Below are 24,195 nucleotides of genomic sequence, written 5' to 3'. Positions count from 1 at the left end.
AAGTAGCATTTGCTGCTATCAGTGATAGCTGATGTGCTTAGAATTCATTGGCTGAGCAGCAACAGCAAAACGTACACTGTTCCGTTAGAGCACTGTTATCAGTGCTTCACCATATCAGCAAAGAACAGTTTGCAGTAACTCCACATGCTAGAGGGACTCTGTAACTGGTGTGTAATTTCTGTATGTGAAACAGTGCTACACACCTACCGGCAGCTTCCTAATGGACTTAAGTCACACTCAAGTAATTCCCTGAAATTTGCTTTCAAGCCAAAGTGCACCAATGCCTAATCATTAATGATTAGTATTGTTTTACGTGGACGACTCCTTACATAGCAGCAGTTGCTCAGAAGACCATAGCCTTTCTAGGATGACAGAGGACTTGCTGGATACTGAACCAGAATGCTTACGACCAGGGCTTTGCTTTCTGAGGGTGATGCTGGGCACCTCGAAGTTATATCTGGGCAGCTGTCTTGCCAGTTGCACCCAGAGAGCTGTGAACTGATGTTCTGGAGGGAAGCTTGTTCCTCACCATAGATAATGGAGCTCTTCCCCTTGGCAAAGCATTGCTCCAGCTGTCCCTTCTTACGGTACAGGGCTGGCAATCAGCCTTTCTTCTGCTCCTGAGAAGATCAGTTTGCAGTCAACAGATACAATAGCAAGGAGAAGCTCAGAGGTTGTTGGTGAGCTCTCCATGTCACCTCACAGTAAAACAAGTCATCAATTGCATGGTTCATGAACCAGGGCAGTAAGTTGTTGATCCTTAGCTCAAACATCCTCTAGACCATGTATCTGGTAGCTTATAAAGTAGAAGTAAATAGTGAAGAATAGGTATCTTGTGCCAAATCCTTCTGGCTTTTTTTTTTTTTTTTTAATCTGGAAAAGCAGTTACTTGAACTGTTTTGATGAATCATGAACTGGTCCTGCCTCAAATCTTGCAGAAATGGCCAAAATCGGAGGACTGTTCAGGGCTATTAACTGTAGATGGCAAACCAGTCAGCTTGTGACTTGTTGCCGCTTTATGCGGTAGGAGAAGGAAAGGGTTAATATAGGGGCAAGACAAACCCCCACCAACAGATGCTGGTTTTGTTTTGTTACCTACAAGCTTGGCTAGAATGACCACTGATTGGCATATTAGCTTCCTTCTGCTTTCACAGACCAAGGGAATTATAAACGTAACAGAATACAAATTCACTTTAATAAAGGAAAAATAATCAGAGCTAGCAATGGCTAAAGTTATAAGGCTTAAGTAATCATAATTTTCTTCGATTTTTTTAAAATTATTTTTAAAATTCTGATCCAGCAGTTTCATTAGCACAGGTTCAAATGTCTAATAGAGCCAGTTTTCCATGCCAGCTTACAACAGGAAAATTAACAGATCAGATCCCAAATCCCCTGAGGCTTGGCTTTCTCTGACAGATGCTGAGGAATATGAAGAGGGCTTCAGCACTGCATATAGAAGTGGGAACTCCTATGATGTTCAAATCCTGTATAGCTGCATGCGTGGATATACCATAAAAAATCTGAACTAATTTTTAACCTCTGTACTGGCATCTGGCTCATTACATTTGTATATAGATAACTCTGCCTTAGAGGTAAGGGCAGAAGCTCAGAATGCCAAATTTTCCTTTCTGGAAGGTTTTTGTTTTACAAGCAGCTTGCCTGCCTGCATACAAAAGCAAATCTATTCTACAAGTTACTTTTTCATAGCAACTGATGCCAATACATTCAACATCTGTTGTTATGTGTACACACAGGTAGGTTTCTCAGAAGTGTCTCTTTCGAGGCTGGAGGGATGACTGCAGCTGGAATACAGGGCACTGTTGAATGTAAAAACAGGTGGCTTTGGGCTGATAATAATGGAGCAAGCACTTTCTTACAGAATGTGCCAAGGTGTCAGCAACATCCATGTAGTGCTTGGGGCACTTTTCCTGTTTGGTTTGTGAAGTCTCCTCTGAACAGTTGTATAAAAAAAGCTGTTTAGCACCATGGGAGGGTAGAGCTACTTCTGTTCAATATGCACAGCTGAGATTATGCTTTCCAAAAGTGATCAGTGCACAACAGTTCCTGTCATGGTATTGTGGCCAGACTTTCAAAATAGCTGGGGTCCAGTCTTCTGAGAGCAGTGGCGGGGTCAGTCTTCAGTTTGAATACTGACAGCAGGGCAGAAGGTGAAATAGCATCTTTCAAGACCATGCAGGGAGAAATGCACAAGTAAATAACATCCAGTCTGAAAAGCCGTGTCTCCTTCTATACTTAGAGGGGTGAAATGACCCGTGAGCCCAAGGTAGTACACAGTGCCTGGTGATTTCTCAGCCTGCTTACTCAGTTGGCCACAGGGAGTTCACATTCACTTTCTTTCTCAACTTTGCAAATATCAGGAAGGGTATCAGAGGGTATTGGAGCCTGGGGAAACCACTGGCTGCTGTTTAGGCAAGTATCTGTTGATGATTTCACAGCTTCTATAACAGCAGCAGGCAGTGGAGGAGAGCATCGTAGCTGGCAGAGTCCAGTGGTGATAGTTCACCTGCTTATTGAGAGTAACCTCAACAGTGAGGAGCAGCACTGTGAAGGACAGCAGACTGCCCTCTGGGTTCAAGCTAAGTGCTATTCTTTCGTCCACAGTTGGATGCAGAAGCAAGTGACCATCTCAAAGAGCTCCAGGTGAAGCTGAACAATGTTTTGGATGAGCTGAGTGCAGTGTTTGGTAACAGGTGAGTATAACGAGGTCTCTGTCCTTGAAGCATTCCTTTATTTTGTCTAATCTCATTCAGTCAGGTTAAGAAGAGAAACTCATGTTAACTGCATTATATTTTTCTTTTTGTCATAAATTCATGGTCTTTCAAATACTGAGACCATGTGAAGAAGTGAGAAATTTTTTAAAAGCCTCTCTTTTCTGTATTGCGCTGCTTAGAAAGGTAACATGGAGATCTCTCAACTGTGAAATGTCTTTGAATTACATAGAGTGATTTTTTTCTCTAAGTAGTGCCTGTCAGTAACAGAATTGCCTGCTCCTTTATTGCTCAGAAAGCAGCTTCCAGCTTAGCGTTTATGAAGCAACGTTCTTGTTTAAACCTTCTGCTCTAAACGTATGAAACAGCTGAATGATTTCTGATTGTTAAATGCATATTGGAATAAGAAGGAAACAGGTTTAGAATTTGAGATTGACTTGTTCTAATGTTGCAGTGAATGGTGTTTTCTAATGTTTCAAGGGGAGGAGCTCTTTAAAGTATTGCCAGAGTAATTGATGGCAATTAAGTTTTATTGCAAATCACGTTACCATTTACCTGAGGATAAAAATGTGCTCAACTTCATAATAATTTTGTAGTGAACCATAAAAGATGTCAATTAAGCAAAATCTAGAAATGCAGGGTTTCCAGCTGATCTTCAAAAACAACCACTTGTCATGGTTAATCCCATTCATTTCATGTTGTGCTTTATAACAGGACTAATGCAGGCGTGAACTGGAGTATAGATGAAACATGGGCATGGGGAATAAAACAAATTTTACCAACTTATCCTCCTACAGTCTATGGGTTTGCAGTACTTATGACCAAAAAAGTATGTTGGGATTTGTCAGTGACTATTTGGATTTCAGCACGCAGAGCTAAGTGGGGAGATAAGTGAGGAATTCCCATTGCCAGTAATGGATGCCATAGCAAGAAATGGAGTGATTCAAACTGTAACTGAATTGAATCGATAATGTTCATAATTAGATGGAGGATGACTGAGAAATCATAATTAGGGGGTGAATTTTCTTGTATGAAACCTGTCTCCGTGGTGTCACTGCTACAAGACAATTAAGGTACAATCTTGACATTTGCAAATACAGTTTAAAGAGATTATTCAGTTTCAGCATACCTACCAGGAAGTGCTTGAGAGAGATGTGCCAGCAAGAGATTTAGCCAGTCAGGCAGCTCAGATGCTTCGCTCATTCCTTAACAGTAACAGAGAATGAAAAGCAGAGCTGCAGTTTACTGTATAAGCAGGATCTTCTAAAGGGTGTAAATGTGGGAGGTAAAGCAGATATCCACAATATTCTGTGCAGAGTCTGTAAACCGTTGCTCCCACACCACTATGCACACCTCACGCTGCAGATCTTAACTTCTCTTCATCTGTGTGAGATAATTGCGCCTGCTGGGAAAGCAGCACACATCCAGAGAGCCTCGCCACCTTTGTGCTGAGAGGGGATTATGTCTGGACACAGAAGCGTTTTCTGCTTTAAAGGATATCATAGAGAAAAGAAGTCTGGATAAGGCTAGCTTCTCTTTTGTTCTCGAAGGATGTTGGATTGACGGAGGGAATTCCTGCGGGATTTGCTCCAGTGAGAGGCAGGTTAGAAGAGAGCAAGAGGGACCATGAGGCTGGAGGTGGAAGTGTGGGAGAGGAAAGAGGTGACGAAGGGGTGGAGAAGGAAGGTGAGAGCCGCAGGGCAAAGGTGTTGTATGCTAGCACCCAACTCAGAAATGTCCTAGGCGGCTCACACAGCAGTTCAGGCCACTTAAGCAGCTATAATACTGATTTCCAAACCCGTGTTCCTGCTCTTAAACCTTTACCCCAGCTCCTAGCACTGACTCCTCTTCCTGGTCTCAAACCGTTACTGGATAGCTAAATGACACTTGTAACGCCTGTTGTTAGCAACTGTTCTTTTAAATGTCAAAGCAAATTCATTTATTCACTGAATTGATACATTGACAGCTCTGCTGATCTGTTCATCATTTTTAACCATTGTATTATTTCATTTTGAACTTTCTCTTAGCAGTAAGAGATGGAACAGTAACTGTGCTGTAATGGCTTGTGTGTCACTTCATTACAGTGACGCTGATGGTTTCACAGCTGAGCCCCACATCCCATTCTGACACCTTGATACAGCATGGGCTGTATGGCAGTGGACTGGTTTCAACCTGCCTTCAGGCTGTCTCTAATGTGTTAAAAACTTACCCCATGTTGGGTCATAACCTCATTACTGCCCATGGACTCCTGGGTGCTCAGAATTGTGCATGCATTGTGGCGTTGCTCTATACGATATCCCAGTCTCTGCGGTGTAACGCCCTGTGTAGAGAGCAAAGATACAGCAGGGTGCTTCAAGCTAAGAATAACAGTGTTTCTTGAAATCAGGAAAGGATCGTTTCTTTTTGCAAGCTGAATGAACAAACTCCGGTTGTGTTCAGAGGTGGTAGGCTGTCTGTGGACGATGGGCATAAGGAAGTGGGCAGGATGGCCCTTGGTGACAAATGCAGAAAGGAAATGCACAGCAAATCTCAGGAAGGAAGAGTGTGTAATTGAGGGCATAGTTAATAGCCTTGCAATATTTAACTTATGTACTAAAGCCGAGATCTCTGCCACTGATAAGTCTTCGTTTTGCCTCTCTCCTATCTGTTCAGCTTCCAGACTCGCATTGATGAGTGTGTCAAGCAGATGTCCGATATCCTCTGTCAGGTGAAAGGGACAGGAAACGTTGCTGCTAATGCCAGAAACACGGTTGCGCAAGATGCAGATAATGTCCTGAGGCCATTGATGGATTTCCTGGACGGAAAGTAAGCAAATGTTCAAGTGTACGTTATGCATACAGTGCATCAGATTGGGAACAGGATTGGGAAAGAATTAATGGCTTTTCTTCCCATATCTGCCTCTCAAGCCATAGATCATCTCTTCAGCCTTCATTCAATGCCAAAGCACACCCTCTGTTCTTCTTTCTCCCTCTGGGAAATAATAGCAATCAGCAAAACACGCTGCTGATCAGGTAGTGGGAAAGGCTGAAATTCTAAATTTACTAGCTACATTTTTTTTCCTATACAAATTGTACTGTAGCCAATTAGCACACATTGCAAACCATAGTTATATACCGGACACATATACTACTCACTATCCCAGTCATGTTAAACATGCACGTTCTAGTCACGTGTGGCGCTGTTCTGAATAGAAAATAAGCTTCTGAACTATGTGATGTACATGAGCTTCGTCTGTTGCTTTAATTAACTGCTGCCATTAACACCATGCAGCATGATTCAGCTGTACAGGGACTTTTTGTGGGTAACTGCTCATAATTCTCATCAGCTAAGCCTTGATCTACAAAGCAAACCAGTTTTTAATCATTGTAGAAGTTAAACTTCTTGCTGATGCACAGCAGTTCTTTGTTTTGTAAGAGGTGGAGAGCAATTTTCCTAATAAATGCTGTGAGAGATGTGAAGTTTTACGAGTTTAAAACGTAATTTATTTTGTTACTCTTTGTATTGATTGTCCCATCTTTCCTTTGGGTCACCGTGTACTAAGTGACTCTCTGCAGCAATCATTACATCTAGGAGCCCTCTCATTTGAGCATTTTCCATGCATGCTTTCACGATTCCTGAGAAACTACCTTCCTTTGTATCACTGGGGACTTGGTACGCTATGCGCTTTTTGTCCAGCTGCGGAGCAAGTAATTTTGATTATGATAATCTGAGTCTGGATTATTTTCGTATCTCCTTTACGGAAGGAGAGTCTTTTTTGATGCTTCCTGCACCCTACCCACATCGTTCTTGTCCCTGTTTGGTTTTGTTCATTTACTGTCTAACCAGCCATGGGGAAAAAAGGGAGAGTCTGCGAGAAAACGTAACACAACGTAGAAGAGTCACCTGTGCACTGCCGCTGGCTGCATAGTTCCTGCTTTGTAGCTCTCCCAGTGTGATCAGTAAATGCCAAAGTCCAACGATCATTTTGAAGAAGAATCTAACATCTCTTGGCTTTCTTTTGGTAGCCTCTACAATAATAAAGGAGGAATGACTAGGGAGATAAAGCATAACTTCTTTCTGTAAAAGGGAATAAACATATGGTAGGTGATTGGCAGTGAATGCAATTGCAACAAAATACAGAGGAGTCCAAGAATTGCTTCAAGGTGATTATAGAGATAGATTTAGGGACTTCAGCACCTATCAGAAGCTGTGCAGGAATTTCTGTGTAGCAGTCTGGGAAGTATTAATTTAGGTATTCAACAAAAGTCATTATAATAACCCCTTGAAGTTTAAAACCTATTATTCTACATTTGTTTGTAATTTTTTCTTATCTACCCTGTAAATTTGATACATCAGGAAGTATCTTCTTAAAGGAAACCAGATCAATGGTACCTGCTCTTATTTGGATAATTCCCGACCACCATAACTTAGTGATATCTTCTGGTAATCCCTAGGTCAATAAATACAAATGGTTGAGGTCAGAAATGTCAATAATCCATTTTGGCCAAACGTATTTAGTGCTGAATCTCCAAGGCTGCACTTTATGAAAAGGGAAGATTTTTACCCTTAAAGCAATCGTTATGACAGACTGCTTTGGGTAGGGCACTGGTTCTCCTGTTACACATCTCCTTTTTCCCTTGCAAATTGCATTCTTTGAACTTACTCAGTTCTTGCTCTCTCCCTGCAGCCTGACACTGTTTGCGACTGTGTGTGAAAAGACGGTGTTGAAACGCGTGTTGAAAGAGCTCTGGAGGGTGGTAATGAATACCATGGAGAAGCTGATTGTACTGCCTCCTCTTACAGACCATACGGTAAAGCATTTTCTTCTTCCTGACTCATAGCAGAAGGTGTTGCCATTGCCTGTGTAACTCATCTCTTTGACCTAGTGAGTCATCTGTCCAGGTAAATTTGTCTGCACATAGCCTGCTCGAGGATGGAAAAATATGTCTGTAACCTAGTAAAGTAAGAGAGCAACTCTCTTTATAATAGGGTTGCAAGATATGGAGCACACTCTAGAAAAAAAACAATTCAAAGTCCATGATCCAAAAGGAGATGCCATCAAGTATATCAAATCATGTTAATCAGGGGTTTGCAATCCTTTAAAGAGAGCTGCGTATGTGGGATTATTGGGCAGTCAGTGTTGTCTTCATGGCCTGTAAACACCTGTAAATACTTTTGCCTAATTACTGTGATCTGTTAGTCAGGTGTCTCTCTGTATAGATGTAGTTAATTTGGGCTTGCTTTTTAATGGCACCACCTCCTGTTTTACCCCCCAGAAGGCTTTAACATCAGTATGGGCTGGCATGATTTCTGTGTCTCTGATGTTGGGAAGTTGGAAGCAAGTCCAGATAGTTTGCGTTCAAAGGCAGTCTTTTATATAATTGTTCAGCTGTGTGGACATACTGGATGAATGTGTGTCATGAATGTAGTGGTGTTTTTAACAATGGACAATTAACTTCTTCTCCAATTTTGAGAAACCACAGAAACTGATTAAATGTCAGTCACGCATGCCCAGCTGCTCTGGGGGATGACACTCAGTTGGAGGCAGAGTGAAGTTTGGGCTATAACCTTGTTATTTGGAGACAATCCAGAACTTCTTTTCATCTCTGTGTTGGGAGTAAACTTGTGGTCTGTGGCTAGTTTATGCTGATTTGTTTTCTTCCCAGTAGTGTGTAGAATGATAGTGGTTTTCACTATTCAGCTGTTGCCTACGTATTTTGAGTGGACTTCTTGGGTTGCAGTGTCTAGAGAAGTGATGCAAACCTGCATTTTGCAATAAGTGTTTCTTGCTGTGAGAGGGATGGCCTTTGTCTCTAGCTTTGACGAAGACAACTTTAAACAAAACTGCTGAGACACAGTGTGCAGTCATACCTACTAAGCATAAAATTAGCATGAGGTGTAATTTGCTTGCTCTGAGCTTGGATTTGGAGTAATCATTTCTGACTTCCTTTTTAATTTATAAAGGACAAAAAGAATTACCAAAATTTAAGCGGATGAAATTTCCTTCAGTTGAATTGCTTTAAAAAGGAGTCTTTGGGGATAGGTGCTAAAGTCATCGTGTAAGAGCAGCATTAATGTGACCCCTTCAGAATGGAAGCAGTGAGATCAAGAGCCTTGGAGACAACCAGGGAGGAGCTGCATGAGCTTTACACTTGCGAGTTTCGAATTTAAAGGCGGAGTAGGAGAGTGATTTGGTACTTGTATCACGAAGGCAATAAGTGTGATCAGCCAATTCTTCCAACCTGCAGGATGTTGCTATAAGCCACTTTTGAGTAGTTTCTTGTTGCCATCACTTCAGCTTCAAATTGAGAAGCTCTCTTTGTGTAATGAAGCACATCCTCAGTTTTCTGAGATAATGCAAAATACTCATAGCTGTATTTTTAGCTGTCTAATCAATTGTATCATAGTGAGGAGGCTGAACTAGTCCAAACTGTAAAAGAGTTGAACAGGAGGTTGTGAACAGCGAAGTGATTAAAATGGCCTTGTCTGAAGTCCATGAGCAGGGAACCCGTGGCAAAGCTAGTCGGGCTACAGGGGCAAAGAGCTGCTTCCACTGTCCCCTGGGACATAACGATTTATTCTGTCACCACCAGATTTTCATAATCCCTAGTAATGAAGACTGGCAGGGAAAGGCAAGGCAAAACTCAGGGTTGACAGTGTGGGCAGAAGCAGTACTTCCTCTTTGCTATTCTACTTCTCTGCCATGCACCTCTTATCTAATTTTGCTTTCACTTTTCTTTTTTCTTTCAAAAGCACATCAGACTCAGAAATAGCCCCAGGCACTGTAACTCACTTTCCTCACAACCCTCAGCAATAGAAAGCTCTAGTGCTGCCTCTCTGTGTTTGAAGGACCACTGGATGGGGATCACCGTCCTAAAACTCTGCAGCCCTTAAGAAGCAGGGGATATTCATCGTAGAAGACAGTCCCTTTTATGGAATATTTTCTCTCCTTTCTGTAAAATTGCTAGAGGTGCAAAAGTGTTTTTGATGGTGGTCATGGAAAGCATACTCGGGTAGAAGGTTCCTGACACGCTGCAGTGTGTCGCACTTGTTGCTTGTGTGACCCTGTCACTGTACAGTGCTTTAATGCTGGTTGCTCGCCGGGCCGATCTACTCCATTTAAATTAGCTCAGCCTGTATGGAAGGAAAATCTGAGCTCTGCTCTTCCATTATCTGTTGCTCAGGTGAGAAAGCTCAGGTGGGGCTCAGGTGAGAAAGCAGTCAGACGCTGCCCATGAAGGATGCAATGGGGATGGGGTTGTTTTACAGCTTCCCACTGTGATGGACCTGAGCTGCGGGTGCCTTAACGGCTTTCAGATGAGCGGCTTCTACCTCTCTGAGCATTGACTGCCTGTGGGTTGTGAAATTAGTAGCAACATGATCTCCAGTAACTCACCGAGCAGTTCACACCTCACTAGTTTTAACTAAAGATCAACATTTAATTAAACGCTCTCCGTCTTGGATGAGTGGATATGCAAACATAGCTCTCTGGAAATCCTTATTTTGGGGTTCAGTGCACAACGCTTGGGGATATTAAAGGATTAGTTATACATTTCTTTCTCCCTCGCTGCTTAGGACGAAAGTATAGCATGCCAACAGTGACTAGTCAGGTCAATGAAGACTTGCTTAATTTACACACAGATGATTCCTCTGGAGATGATTCCCCTTATTTATTTCACACGGTACACTGCAGCCATTCACGTGAGGCTCCATTTGTTCTTGCTCCTGCTGTGCTTTTTTCTACTCATCAGACTTCTCTTCACTAAATGAGAATGTGGTCCAGGGTAAGAACAAAATTTTCTTTAGGCTGCGGACAGATTTTACACGTGACTTCCAAACTGGCTGTTCTTCAGGCCCATCTGCAAGCAGCACCACTCCAGAGCTATTCTGTGGTGGAGAAGATTGCAGCTTTAAGAGGTTTTCTGAAACCTTTCACCTTTCTTAACTTGTGTTAGTTTAAATGAGTCCTCTCCCTTGTGCCAGCTAGGAGTGAAAAAGTCCAAGGCTTCCTCTGTGATGAGGAGAAAAAGCTTTCTTAGCCTTGGATGAAATGATGGTCTGTGAACTGCACATGTGCCCAGATCTCTGTACAGACAAGTAATTATTTTCCCTTTTCCTCACTTTTAAGACTATTTTCTCACTATTTAAGACACCACAACGCTAAAAAATAGTGCTATTTTTTAATGGGTGGTAGCAAACATTGGCTGATGATATAGTTTTTATAAATGAACATAAGTGCTGCTAATAAATGATCACATCTTGTTGTTGTTGAATGAAAGAATTAAAAAAAATGTGGGAAAGGAATGTACAATACCAGATGAAACTTCTTTGCACTGGTATGTCTCAGAAAAAGAAGCCAGAGTAATAATATGTTTTCCAAAAAAGGAGTGGAATTCAGAAGACTTGCTGTAGGCTTTTGTTTCCTAACTTCATCAGCTGACGAGCTTCATCAGTAGGACAGTTAAGCTGTGAGAGTTTGAGATGCTTCTAACATAAATCAGTGCAGTTTGGTTGGCTTCTAGCAATTAGACTTGAGTCAGCTAAGGATCTTTCTCTGAATGCTTTCACTGAGTCGGGGAAAAAAGACAGTCGGACCATTAACGAGGAATTCAAAATCTTTGTGGGGTGGACTATAGATGTCTTTCATGTTTCCAAAAATTTAGGAAGTTAAAATTATTTCATGGGAAGAACCAGGAAAACCAGCAGTAAGATCTGTCCTTTTTCCAGCTACATTTGCCACAGAGCTAGTCAGAAACAATTCATAATAAGGACTTAATTTTTCCTCATCTTCCATCCTTGATGTTTTAATCAATTCCGTTGTAGGCAGCTTTTCTCAAAACTACCTGATATTTAAGCTTAGTTGTTTTCATTCCCTAGAGGCACACATAGAATAACTGCTGTCTATAGAGCTTTGTGCTATGTTTTCCATTAATAAATAACTTTTTTGAGGAGGTATAGCGTCTTGTTTACAAGAATGCCATTTGGCAGGGGAAGGAGCTGTCCCGATTTTCATGAGATGTTGCCAGCATTGATGACAAACTCACTGTAACAGTAAAATAACCTCCTTGCAGACACATTGACAGAGATTGTCACTGATTGACGAGAATTTCCTTAGCGGGCAAGAGTTGAGGAACTGAGGAGTAGTTATCTGGGCAGCTTTGTTCCTTGAAGCGTATCAAGTCACTAGGTATTGCTTAGTGTTACCAACCTGCCCTCCTTAGAAGCCTGCGGCAGGGAGACTACGTGCCTAGGTGGGTTAATGTTGTTGTACAAATTTATATTAAATAAAACAAGTGTCCAATGAAGGCTGAAAATACTGTCTCAAGAAATGTTAACATCAGTGTGTTTTGAGACTGCCCCCTTAACTTTTTCAAAATTCAGGTTATAAAAATGTTAATTTTTTTTCTGCTTGGTCAACAGGCATGAAAACCTTAAGTTTTAAGACCCATGAGTCAAGCAAACTTTGTGACTAATTGTACAGAACAGCAGGCACATCTGTTGGATACCAGAGCACTGGCTGAAGCTGTGTCTCCTGGTGGATTATTTGGTGTGGCCCACAGTGAAATCTCTTTGTTGCTCCTGGTGTGCAGTCATGTTCAACCTCGCTCACTGGAAACACAGAGAATTTCGTACTCTTTCAGTGTAGAGAGTTGTACTCTGACATTAACCATTGGATACTGGCAGCAAGGAAAGCTCCCAGTCTCGGTTCAGAAGCCTTCCTTTATGGATGCATTGTCCTTATCTGCACTTTTCCCCCCCTCCAAGACTTGTGAATTTAATCAATTATTTCTTGTTCTTCTGTTTAGCTATGAAGTCAGTGATGTTCATGTTTTATTGACTTGTCTTCAACAAACATAAAAGGCTGAGGAACAGTGAGGGTTAGGTGATAGTTATGGATAGAGCAAATCAAGAAGTTGTCTGTGATTTCAGGTCACAGAGTCTTTCAGCTTGAAGAAATTTCTGAAGCTGGCAAAACTAAAGAAAAGGTATCTCATCTAAAAATACACTTTTTGACTGCTGTTGTAATGGGCAGAGGGTGTCCGGTGTCTCGGTCTTTCAGCACTTCTTTGCTGAGGGGCACCCATCAGTGGGCCTGATATTAACTCTAATCCTAGAAAAAAAAGAATTATTTCAGCAATGATCTTTGCAGTAGAACCCAGTTCCCAGTCTCCTCTGCAAATGCATGTATGGAATAGTTCCTGCTCCACACAGTACTGACTTAAAAGGCCACAAATAAACAAATACCAAAGAAGACAGCAAAGAAAACAGACTGAGTGGCATAGGCAGGGGCAAAGGGCAATATAATAATTCTGGGTTTAGATCTTGCTTTGTTGCAGTTTGAGGGTAGCATTTTGACAGGGATGGGAAGTGGTCATGGCAGGTGCGGTTAAGTGAGAGGGTGAAGGGCTGTTGAGATGAGAAAAAGTAGTAAAGGAGACAGAAGGAGAGCTGTAGAAAGGAGAATCGTTCTATGATTCACTGGAGCCCTTTGGGGAAATGTGGTCCTCATGGAAGCAGCAGTTTCCGAATAAGATGAGCTTCATCCTGTCCCAGGTCTGTCCCTACTGGAAAGTGCCACCCACCAGTGCCTGTCCCTGGAAGCTTATTTCAGACATTCATCTGGGACATCCCCCCAGGAACTTCTCAGCTGATACCTGTGGTGATATTTACACATACTTTTAACACTAGCCCCTAATAATCAGTTACAACAGAGGAGAGACAAAGATCATCTTTGAGAGAGCAGATCTCCTGACATACCTAAGGCATTACTGAGAGAGATAATAGAAGGGAGTTTTAATTAGAGAAGAGGCTTGGTTCTGAAGCCCAAATCTGACCGGCCTAAGAGGGCTGAAGTGGAGGGCAAAGTTTCATTATATGATAGATGCACAATTCCTACACAGAATTAGAGTAGGCTGGGTTTTTTTTTCCCCAACTGGAGTAACTGGCAATTGTGACTCTTTTTAAAGAAAAAGACAAGATCAGATGAATGAAAAGGAGCAAAGTGGAAGAAAATAAATTCCAGTACACCCCATAAAGCATCTCTGGGAGAAGAGACTGAAGGATTGTCTTGGTTGCTTTTGGCTTTCTCATTAAATTTTGGACTTAACTCCCCAGGCAGAAAGGAATATTGCACAACAGAGAAATGCTGTGGTGAGGAAAAGGAAAAAAATGTCTTTGTTTTAACCATTGCAGAGGACGTAGAATGTTAACACTAGAGTGTTAAGTGACTTGAAGCAAGGTATCCCGTCATTGGGATTTATCTTCCCTTTTTTGTTTCTTCATTGGTCATACAGCCATCAGTATGTGTGGCTTACATCAGTAAGCCACCATGGGGAAAGAATAGAATCATAGAATCATATAAGTTGGAAAAGACCCTTGGGATCATTGAGTCCAACCATCAACCCCACTCTATAAAGTTCTCCCCTACACCATATCCCCCAACACCACATCTAAATGACTCTTAAACACATTCAGGGTTGGTGACTCCACCACCTCCCTGGGCAGCCTATTCCAGTGTCTGACCACTCTTTCTGTGAAGAATTTTTTCCTAATGTCCAGTCTAAACCTACCCTGCTGCAGCTTGAAGCCATTCCCTCTTGTTCTATCACTAATTACCTGTGAGAAGAGACCAGCACCAACCTCTCTACAATGGCCTTTCAAGTAGTTGTAGAGAGTGATGAGGTCTCCCCTCAGCCTCCTCTTCCTCAAGCTAAGCAGTCCCAGCTCCTTCAGTCGCTCCTCATAAGATTTATTCTGCAGGCCCTTCACCAGCTTCGTTGCCCTCCTCTGCACTCGCTCCAGCACCTCGATATCTCTCTCTTATGGAGGTGCCCAAAACTGGACACAGTACTCAAGGTGTGGCCTCACCAGTGTTGAGTACAGGGGGATAATCACTTCCCTCCTTCTGCTGGTCACTCTATTTCTAATACAAGCCAGGATGCCATTGGCCCTTTTGGCCACCTGGGCACACTGCTGGCTCATGCTCAGCTGCTTGTCAATTAGAACCCCCAGGTCCTTTTCTGCCAGGCAGCTCTCCAGCCACACTTCCCCAAGCCTGTAGCGATGCATGGGGTCGTTGTGGCCCAAGTGCAGGACCCGGCACTTGACCTTGTTGAAGCTTATACCATTAGTGTTGGCCCATTGGTCCAATCTATCCCAGTCTCTCTGTAGAGCCTCCCTATCCTTATGCAGATCAACACTCCCGCTTAACTTGGTGTCATCTGCAGACTTGCTGATGATACACTCTGTGTCCTTATCAAGATCATCAATAAAGATGTTAAACAGAAATGGTCCCAACACTGAGCCCTGAGGGACACCACTTGTGACCGGCCACCAGCTGGATTCAACTCCATTGACTACCACTCTTTGGGACCGCCCATCCAGCCAGTGCTTGATCCAGCAGATCGTATGCTCATCCAGGCCATGAGCAGACAGTTTTTCCATGAGAATTCTATCGGGAACAGTGTCAAATGCTTTTCAAAAGTCTAGGTAGACAATGTTCACAGCCGTTCCCTCATCCAATAATGAGGTCATCTTGTCATAGAAAGAGATCAGGTTCATCAGGCAGGACCTGAAGAAGAGCCATTGGCCAAGCTTTTGACATGTAAAGGCCGTGGTGTAGTATTCACTGGACTTTGTTTGCTGATCTCTCACCCGAGAACTGCTCAGATCCAGTTTTGTTTCTGATCCGGTGTATGCTTACCCCCACCCTACTGACTGGGCTCTGCTTCTATAGAGAGATTGTCATCAGTTGTGTGATCTTTTGCTTTGGCTAGTCTTTCACTGTCTTCATGTGTATTTAGACATTTGAAGGCATATCCTGTTTAAATGGGTGGCTGCTGTAAGCAAGAGTGAACCAGTTAGCAAAATATTGTGCTCCGAAATACCTCTTGATGTGGTATCCACGGAAATGCCAGGTTTTATACTAGGTAATAAACTGCCAAGGAGTCAAGTTGCTGTGACTGGCCTTGAGGTGGTTGTGTGAAGTTCTAGCTGTGAACTGACTTAACTTGCTCAAAGGAAAAATGTGCAAAGCTTGTTTATAATCTTTTTTTCCCCTTCCTTTCTTTTCTAACTTCTTGCAATCATAGGGCACCCAGTTGATTTTCAGTGCTGCTAAGGAACTGGGACACTTGTCAAAATTGAAGGTATTGTTCTGCATGACTTGTGTTAATGGCCATGTGTGTAAGCGTGGAAATGTGTTAGTGCATAGCATGTCTTGTGCTTCCAGTGGCTTGTCGCTAAATGCAATTGTAGAGAAATGCTTTTAAATGCATTAAATGTGCTTTTAAATGCATTCTGCTGACATTAGTATTGTGTTTAAATTACCTGTTAAATTTTGTTGTGGGTTTAATCATCAAAGTAGTTTCTCTCTTCTGTAGATACAGTGGTCGGTTTGGTATATCAATTTAAAATGAAAGAAACAGAGATCTCAATATCTGGCCAGTTCCTCTGTATCCCTCTATACATCCTCTGTATGTATAAAAGGGAGTCCCTTACGTGATGCTGGTAATGAGGTATCAGTAGGAAAAATGATGGTGCTAGCTATTGATGAATTATATGAACTGTTACAAAAATAACTGTTGCTTATGGAAGAGAGCCTGTGTCTGTAAATTCCTTCTGCGTGGGCTCTCTTTACAGGCAAGCTGGCATTTAGCATGAAGGCTATGTTGATGTGTTTTGACAGTGCATGACGTGACAGTGCATGACATGAGCATTACTAAGTGCACGCCACCTCATCGTGAGCCAATCAAGCATTAATTCACTGGTCACGACAGGAATGGTATGAAAATAGTGACGCCTTAACAACATTCAAACTGCACTGTGCTGTGGTTTGACTTGTGCTACAAAACAGATATTGTGCAAGAGGAGGTCTAAATCTGAAGCGTCACAGTGCACAAATTGTGCTCCAAGGAAGACAGAGCTGAATGTGAACTCTGTCTCAGAGTGTGATCAGGGAAATTTCCCACAGCAAAGAGCATTCTCCTAAGTGATTAATGCAATTTCAAAATGCATTCATCATTTCCCAAAAATTTTATCTTTTGTCTTGAGCACTTATTACAACTGTCTTAATACAATTATCTGTTTCCCATGACCAGAAGACACATTTTACATATGCATGTTTATAAGCCAAGCCACAATTCATTTAAGGTCGTGCTTATTAGCAGTCCTAGTAAGTGATCTGGACATGCAGGTGTGTCGTTAGATGCACACGCTTTTCTCCAGCTGCATTTTGAGGCTGTTACATAGCAGTTAACAGTGACTTAACATAGTTCCTTAAGTGTGGTTCCCCAGGGGAATAGCTGCCACCAGTGCTGGGGGACGGCCCCGTGCACTCCCACAGCCAGGCTGTCTTCCGTGGTGACATGGTGGCTCACGAGGATTGCACTACCTCTGCTGTCTCCAGCACTTAGAATGCTCCATGTCGCTTCCATGGGAGAAATGGGGAGAGAGGAGCTTTGTATCCAGCATGGGAGAGTGGGAGCTGGACCACAGCCTCCAAATATGACTCCATTTTCCTCGGAGTATTCCCTTCCTGTTTCAAAAGCAACAGCATTTGGAGGAAGAGAAGCCATCGCATGCACTCCTGGTGTCCAAGGGGGAGTGCTCTGGCTCTGAATTTGCTCTGTTTCTCCTCCCAGGCCACAAGGACAAGTTTGTCCACAGGCGACTGCGAATTCCTGTGGCTTGCTTGCATTCCCTGGCATAGTCAGTGACATTCACTGTTATCTTTTACTTCTTCCATATTCTCTCATTACTGGAATTTCTTAATATATGCAAGGTGCCTTTTGCCAGAAGAGAGTTTGAAGCTTTGTCTGTTTCCATTCGCATGGGTCAGATGAAGTCCATCCCTCCGCAGCAGCCTGTCTTCAGTTCAGTTGCTGTAAAGCTTCACTTTGGTAACTCTGGACTGCATTTTTAGAAAGGCATGTAATCATGTAAATCAGGTGTGTGATCAAGCCTTTATCTGCATATCCACATATAGGACTACAGCAGCACAGGAACACAGGATTTTATATGTGGCAAGTGAGCTGTACACAAGTGTGAAAGCACTCTGCCACCTGAATTCTGGAGACCTTTAGTTCAGACAGATGGTGTGAACCAACACTGCATCCAAAAATTTCCAGAAGAGTAAAGGTATTACAAGAGTGTAAACTGCTTGGGTCTGTGTAAGCATTGTGGATATTATCTTTTTTTTCTATCCTTTTGGTTTTGTGGACACATACAAGCTAACAGGGAAGCCATGAGTAAATGACTCTTCAGAGCCCCTCTCCTGTGCATTTTGCAGTTCCACTAAAAGCCTGCGAAAATTATGGGATGGATTTTAAGCTTTATTTGTCTTAAATAGAACAGGGGTAACAGAGGTCTAGTGAATCAGATAACTCAGCTGAAAACTGAGACTGACAGACCTGACAAGCACAGGCTCTTGTCCTGATGACAAATCAATTTCACAGTGTATTTTAAAATGCTCAGAAAACCAAGCATGAAACTGGCACCTTGGTGCCATGTATCTGCCTTCCATTTATTATCAGACTCTTTCTGCTCTGTTTGCTTAATCGCCGGCATCTGGGGCAGGGAGCAGCAGCCTCCCCTCCTGTGCGCTGCCCCCAGGGTAACCAGCCGAGCTCTGACCGCAGAGCTTCTGAGAGTACCTGTGGAGAATACAAGGATGAATATGAGACACCACGAAAAGATTTTTTTTTTTTTCTTTTCACTTCTTGAAGTTGCATAATTATTTGACGTAAATATTTGTGGCTAGCAATCTGGGAAGTGCAAGGTAGCACTCAGTGCAGTCCTTTATAGGAACAGTGTGGGATTTGCAGAGGGCAGGGTGTGCAGGGGAATGATGGTCGTGGGCTCATTGGTGTGTAGGTGCAAGCACTACCCGTCCAGTCACGGGGTTATTTTTACATAATGTGTTAAAGTAAACAGCACTAGGAAACTCTCTTAGAAGGCAGTGCTGTGTTGCTGTGCAATGACAGCATGGGCACCAGTGGGGTGACCACTCAGACAAGGGTAAATGAGCTCTTTAGGTGTTGAAGAGAAAAATGCTAGAATCATAGAATCATAGAATCATAGGGTTGGAAGGGACCTCTGGAGATCATCTAGTCCAACCCCCCTGCCAGAGCAGGGTCACCTAGAGCAGGTTACACAGGAACACGTCCAGGTGGGTTTTGAATGTCTCCAGAGATGGAGACTCCACCACCTCTCTGGGCAGCCTGTTCCAGTGCTCTGCCACCCTCAGGGTAAAGAAGTTCCTCCTCATGTTTAGGTGGAACTTCCTATGTTCCAGTTTGTGCCCATTGCCTCTTGTCCTGTCCCCGGGCACCACTGAAAAGAGCCTCGCCCCATCGTCCTGACACCCACCCTTTAAGTATTTATAAGCGTTGATAAGGTCACCCCTCAGACGTCTTTTTTCCAGACTGAAGAGACCCAAATCCCTCAGCCTTTCCTCATAAGAGAGGTGTTCCAGTCCCCTAATCATCCTCGTAGCCCTCCGCTGCACCTGGCTGACCACCTGGTTTCTGTTGCAGTGTGGGGAATCTAGCAGGGAGACCTAGAAAGTCACTTTAACAGACATGAAAGTCACCCTGCCTTTGGGACACAGCTACCCTGGCTAAATTGGCCTCTCCCACAAACCTGGCCTTGGGCTCTGGCTGACTGTGCACTCAATCTGACTGTCAGACAGAGAATGTTTTACCCTCTGTGTACTGAAGCATGAAGCCACATCATCTTCAATTGAACTGCTCATGAAGAGGGAGGAGAGCTATCGCTCCCCTAAGGATGGCTTGTCGAAACAGAAGACACTTTGCAGCTTACAGAGGGCTGTGCCACTGCACATGGCTTTGCAGACCAGCAGCAGCCTGCATGGGAGAAGGAGGCAGGTTGAGGCATGTCTCTACTCAATAAAGTGCAGTGCAAGCTTGTCTGGCATACTGCTGACTTGAGGCATCTTCCGTGTAGTTGGATGCAGCACTGTGCAAAGGTGCTAGCTAGATGCCTCTGAGAAGCAAGGCAAATGCTTAGCACTGCTCCTAGACTGCAGTGAGACCCATCTGTGTCAGGCAGGAGGTGGATGGTGGTGGGTAATGAATGGTAACAGCACCCGGCAATGAGAAGAATCAACAGGCTGTGAGATAGCCAGCAGGCTTATCAGTGTGAAATGCACACAGGATGCCACACACTAGGCATGCTTTACTTAAAGACAATTTAGTGGACAAGTCTCCCGGAAGGTGTCTCTTATCAGAGGCTATGTCGTATTCAAAGGAGAGATACCCAATTTGCCTGCATTTTTTTGATGAATGCTTCAGGACCTAGGCTGCAGCCCTCAGGCCTGACCCTTCAGCAGCTCAAAGAGTTAGAATTTGGGTTTTGTTTTCCCTGGACCTAAACTAAGCATCAGAGAGAAGAAGCTTAGTGAAATACCAAAGGATGACACATCCTTGTAGTCAGGCAGGAGTTTAACGGGGATAAGCTCCCACTGCAGGAAAGGGAATCCCTTCCCAAGGCTCTTTGCTATTAGAGATGGTGGGTCTTAATGGGAGCAACTTTTTCTTTTAGCAAAGGTTTTTTCTAGAGCACGTTGCTTGTTTGTTTTTCTTCCTCTATACCAACGATACAATGTATTAGTGACATTTATAGATGGAAGAAGTAAATCCACAAACAACATCAAACAACTTTGCCCAATACCTGGTTCTCAGAATTCCTTGATTTAGATGGTGTTTTGAGACACTTTTTGTGGTTGCTTTAAAATGACAGGGGTAGCACGCAGACTCCTGTTGGCGTTTTCTGAGAGGTAGACTGGTTTTTAAATTGCCACTTATCTCTGTCCAGTTCCTCTCCTTATTTCTCTCTTCTGTGCCTGCAAGAAGCAGAGAAAGCGGGTTCATTTTAAAGTAAAGCTGTAATAAATGACTCTGAGAGGCTCCATTACACATTTCTTAAGCAGCTGAATTAATGCTGTGGCCATGTAGCCACAGCATGAATCCAGAGAAAGAGGTGACACCAGCGACTCCTTTTCCTTTAGTCTCTGACAGCATACTCATGTCAAATATAATGGTTGTTTGCAGGATCATATGGTGAGAGAAGAAACCAGGAGTCTCACTCCAAAGCAGTGTGCTGTTTTGGATCTGGCACTGGATACGATCAAAGTAAGTGATGCCATTTTTGTCTGTCATTCCCTTGCTCCATCCCCAAATACGATTTGGGAGGATAGTGCCTGGGAGCATATTTCAGGAGATTCCAGGAGTCTGTCACTGCTGTTACAGCGATAAAGGCACTAAGCAAGTGATACTGCCATGTTTGTGTAAACCTGAATAGTCTCAGGTGACTGGCATGTGCTAGGAGCCAGCATGTTTATATTTAAGTGCTTTGGAAGAGGAGAGCTATGAGCAGCTGGTATCAGTTGGTCTGAGAGCTGGATTTCCAGTACAGAAGCTATTTTGCGAATTTTTCCTTCTCTTTCCCATTCACACACACAATAACATGTAAATGTTGATCGCTGGTTGCAATTCTTACTCGATATTTTTCCTGTTTGTTTTTACTCCTAGCAATATTTCCATGCTGGTGGGAATGGTCTGAAGAAAACTTTCTTGGAGAAGAGTCCAGACCTGCAGTCACTCCGATATGCTCTCTCCCTCTACACTCAGACCACAGACACTCTCATCAAAACCTTTGTCCAGACTCAAACAGCTCAGGGTAAGACTCTTTTGTGTTGTTGGCAAAGTTGAATGGAGCTATCTGCTCTGTTCGTAATTGCTCTGTCTTGTACTGCCAGTTTGTAGAGTGCTTTTGGCAGTAACGTTTCTGGAAACGTGACAGTTCAGAGCTTTTGAAACTGGGAAGGAGGAAAAGGGCTTTTTTTTCCCACTTAACAACTACATTTAGAGAGAACAGAAATATGTGAAACATAAGGCCTGGGGTGTTTGTGGTCTTTTTTTCTGCAGTCCTCACTTAGCAGTCACGTTTCATGAATTAATGTGGGTGGGTGACTTAAAAGAAGTGAAACTTGAAGTTATTGTACTGAGATTTACGTGGTGGTGTGAGGGACCATTTCAGCAAGACACCACCACAGAAATTTGAAGTTACTGTACTGAGACTTACGCAGTGGTGTGAGAGAACATTTCAGCAAGACACCGCCACAGAAACTAGTTGGTACCTGTGTCACAGGCCAGCTGCCACCAGCCCATGTAGTCCTGACTAAGGCTGATGGACAGCAATGTGATGAGTCGCAGAGCTACATGCTGCCTGTAAAGGGAAAAGTCTCTTAGGAGAGTAACTTAGGAGAGTGTTTTGTCTGCAGCCAGTCCAGGGTATGCATGAGCTAGATGATTACAAATCACCACAACATATTAGTAAGCTACTGGGATACATCACTGGAGTTCTTTGGTAGCGCTCTGGGAAGGCACAATAGTGGTGCTATTTCATTGATTTGGCGCTATTTCATTGCTTTCATGTTGTACAGAATAATTTGGTCTCTCGTCAGCGACCTTCACTGGCTGACTATGGATCTCACTAATGTCAGGAAGAGGGGACAGATAATGTTAGAGATTAGGTCAAAACTGAAACTGATGTTTAAAATTTTCAGGCTGTTTAAATACAAGCCCTGGCATTGGGCTACTACATTTCATCAGCAAAAGTCATGCAGTTCCATGGAGTTGTCTTTCTGACATCTTTTTGCTTGGGGTCCTTTTTCCTTTAATCCTTCCAAGCCTATGGGAAATGGCGACCCCACAGACTGTGCTAACTCTGTCAGCATATTGTCACATGGAGCCCTGAAATCAAGGGGAAAGCAGTCTCTAGCCAACACACTTTTCCTTCATGTGCAAGTGAGACTGCTCAATACTGGCATTCCCCAACCACTGGAGTTGGTTGGGGAGTACCTAGTACTCCCCTAGTACCTAGGAGTACTGATACCTAGAATTCCTGAGCAAAACAAGGTTTGTTTTCAAAGTGAGAAGTTGAGTGTCGTTTCGGGGACTGAATTATACTAGCCTTTAGCAGCACGATCTATTCTTGCTTAGGTTGAAGCTGCATTAAAACACTGAAGTTAACTAAAGTTCAGTACCTGCTTTTGAGAGAATGGTCCTGTAGCTGTGTCCTGGCAGAGCAACGATGACATCCAGTGGCCAGACAGGTCAAAGACTGCTACATCCACAAGGGACACCAGAACTCGGCTGTTGCCATTAGAGTTACACAAAACACTTAACTGCAAACTTGCATGCAGAGTGTATTTTCAGTCTTTGCTGTTCTATGGCAAATATTTCCATTATATATCCAGACCATGAACTGAAGCTAGCTTTTTTAATGTGGATCCCATTATCTTGTTGTGATCAGCCGGGATATAAGGTTGTGTGCAGCACTGCTCTCTACACTCCATGCTACAGTTAGGAGTGTTTAAAACTAGAGGAAGAAGATACTCTGTTGAAGTTGCAAAGAGGCAAATTCAAAGCTGATAAAAGGAAGCAGCTTCATGCAATGCATGACTTGACTATAAAAACTCCAGTGAGGGTGAGCATTTAGCGGATACACAAAGAGAATTTAAAATAATCTGAAAGCAGCAGAAGTATACAGAGTTGCCACAGAAGTGTGTGTGTTGGGTGTTTTCATTTTTCTTTAAGAAGCTTGGAAGGAATTAAGCTCTAGTTTTAGGACATAAGAAGTGCTCATTATGAGGTCCTCAATTATATCTCATAGCTGACTGATGACATTTCTCTGTGGCTTGTCTGAGCCTCTTTAGGAGACAGGTACTGAGTGTGGTGGTCCACTGAGCTGGTCCAAATCAGCATCTTCTACATTAGTAGGCTTCAGAGTTTTGGACCCTGTTTGGGGAACAAAAGACTGGAGTTACGCCACCTAATATCTGTAGGATCGATGATGGAATATCTCTGAGAAAGGCATGACTGAGTTTGGGGCTAGAAAAGAATATTGCTTGCATACACTTCTCAGTAACCCCAGGTGGCAGGTTGGTTTGGAGATCTGCACGTGTGCTGGGGGGACAGAAGGGGCAGCACTAGTATTTACAGCTGGCATCCACTTACCAGAGCTCTCTGACTGATGTTTCCCTTTGCATAAGTCAGGCTTCTCACAAGCCTATGGGAGGAAATGGCTATATGCAGACCTATTTAAAAGCTGACTGTTTGCCTTCTCTTACTTCACTGCTCAATGGTTGCTTCTTCCAGTTTGTGAGGTGTCTGTTGCCCTCGTTTCCTCACTGAGCAGGCTTCTACAGCAGTATGCCATTAAATGTTTGATCTGCAAAGTTGGATCATGGCTTGCAGTTTAGTTATGCCAGCACAAATTCTGTTCTTGTTTTAACCCAGACAATCCCATGCTCTCAGACAGCCTTGCTCTCCAAAGCCTGTGTTGGTGCAGAAGATCTAAGAGGATATTTTGTCTGTTAAGAGCTAGAATATTTGCCTTGTATTTGTTTAAGTGACACCACTAATTGGATTGTAATTCACACTCTTCTCTCTTTATCCTGCTT

At 43.1% G+C, this 24,195-nt stretch overlaps 1 protein-coding gene across 1 annotated transcript in view; it reads left to right on the top strand.

Moving 5' to 3' along the window:
• UNC13B (unc-13 homolog B) overlaps positions 1-24,195 on the top strand; it is a 216,744-nt gene that overhangs the window by 185,363 nt on the left and 7,186 nt on the right. The window contains exons 31-36 of the mRNA XM_063319831.1: positions 2,623-2,711; positions 5,382-5,534; positions 7,396-7,519; positions 15,800-15,856; positions 20,780-20,860; positions 21,260-21,407. Coding sequence (XP_063175901.1) covers positions 2,623-2,711; positions 5,382-5,534; positions 7,396-7,519; positions 15,800-15,856; positions 20,780-20,860; positions 21,260-21,407 — 652 coding nt within the window. The remainder of the gene's footprint in view (positions 1-2,622; positions 2,712-5,381; positions 5,535-7,395; positions 7,520-15,799; positions 15,857-20,779; positions 20,861-21,259; positions 21,408-24,195) is intronic.

The sequence above is a fragment of the Chroicocephalus ridibundus genome, chromosome Z (assembly GCF_963924245.1).
Source record: "Chroicocephalus ridibundus chromosome Z, bChrRid1.1, whole genome shotgun sequence".
NCBI classification, from domain to species: Eukaryota; Metazoa; Chordata; class Aves; order Charadriiformes; family Laridae; genus Chroicocephalus; species Chroicocephalus ridibundus.
This window is presented reverse-complemented; position numbering and strand designations above follow the sequence as displayed.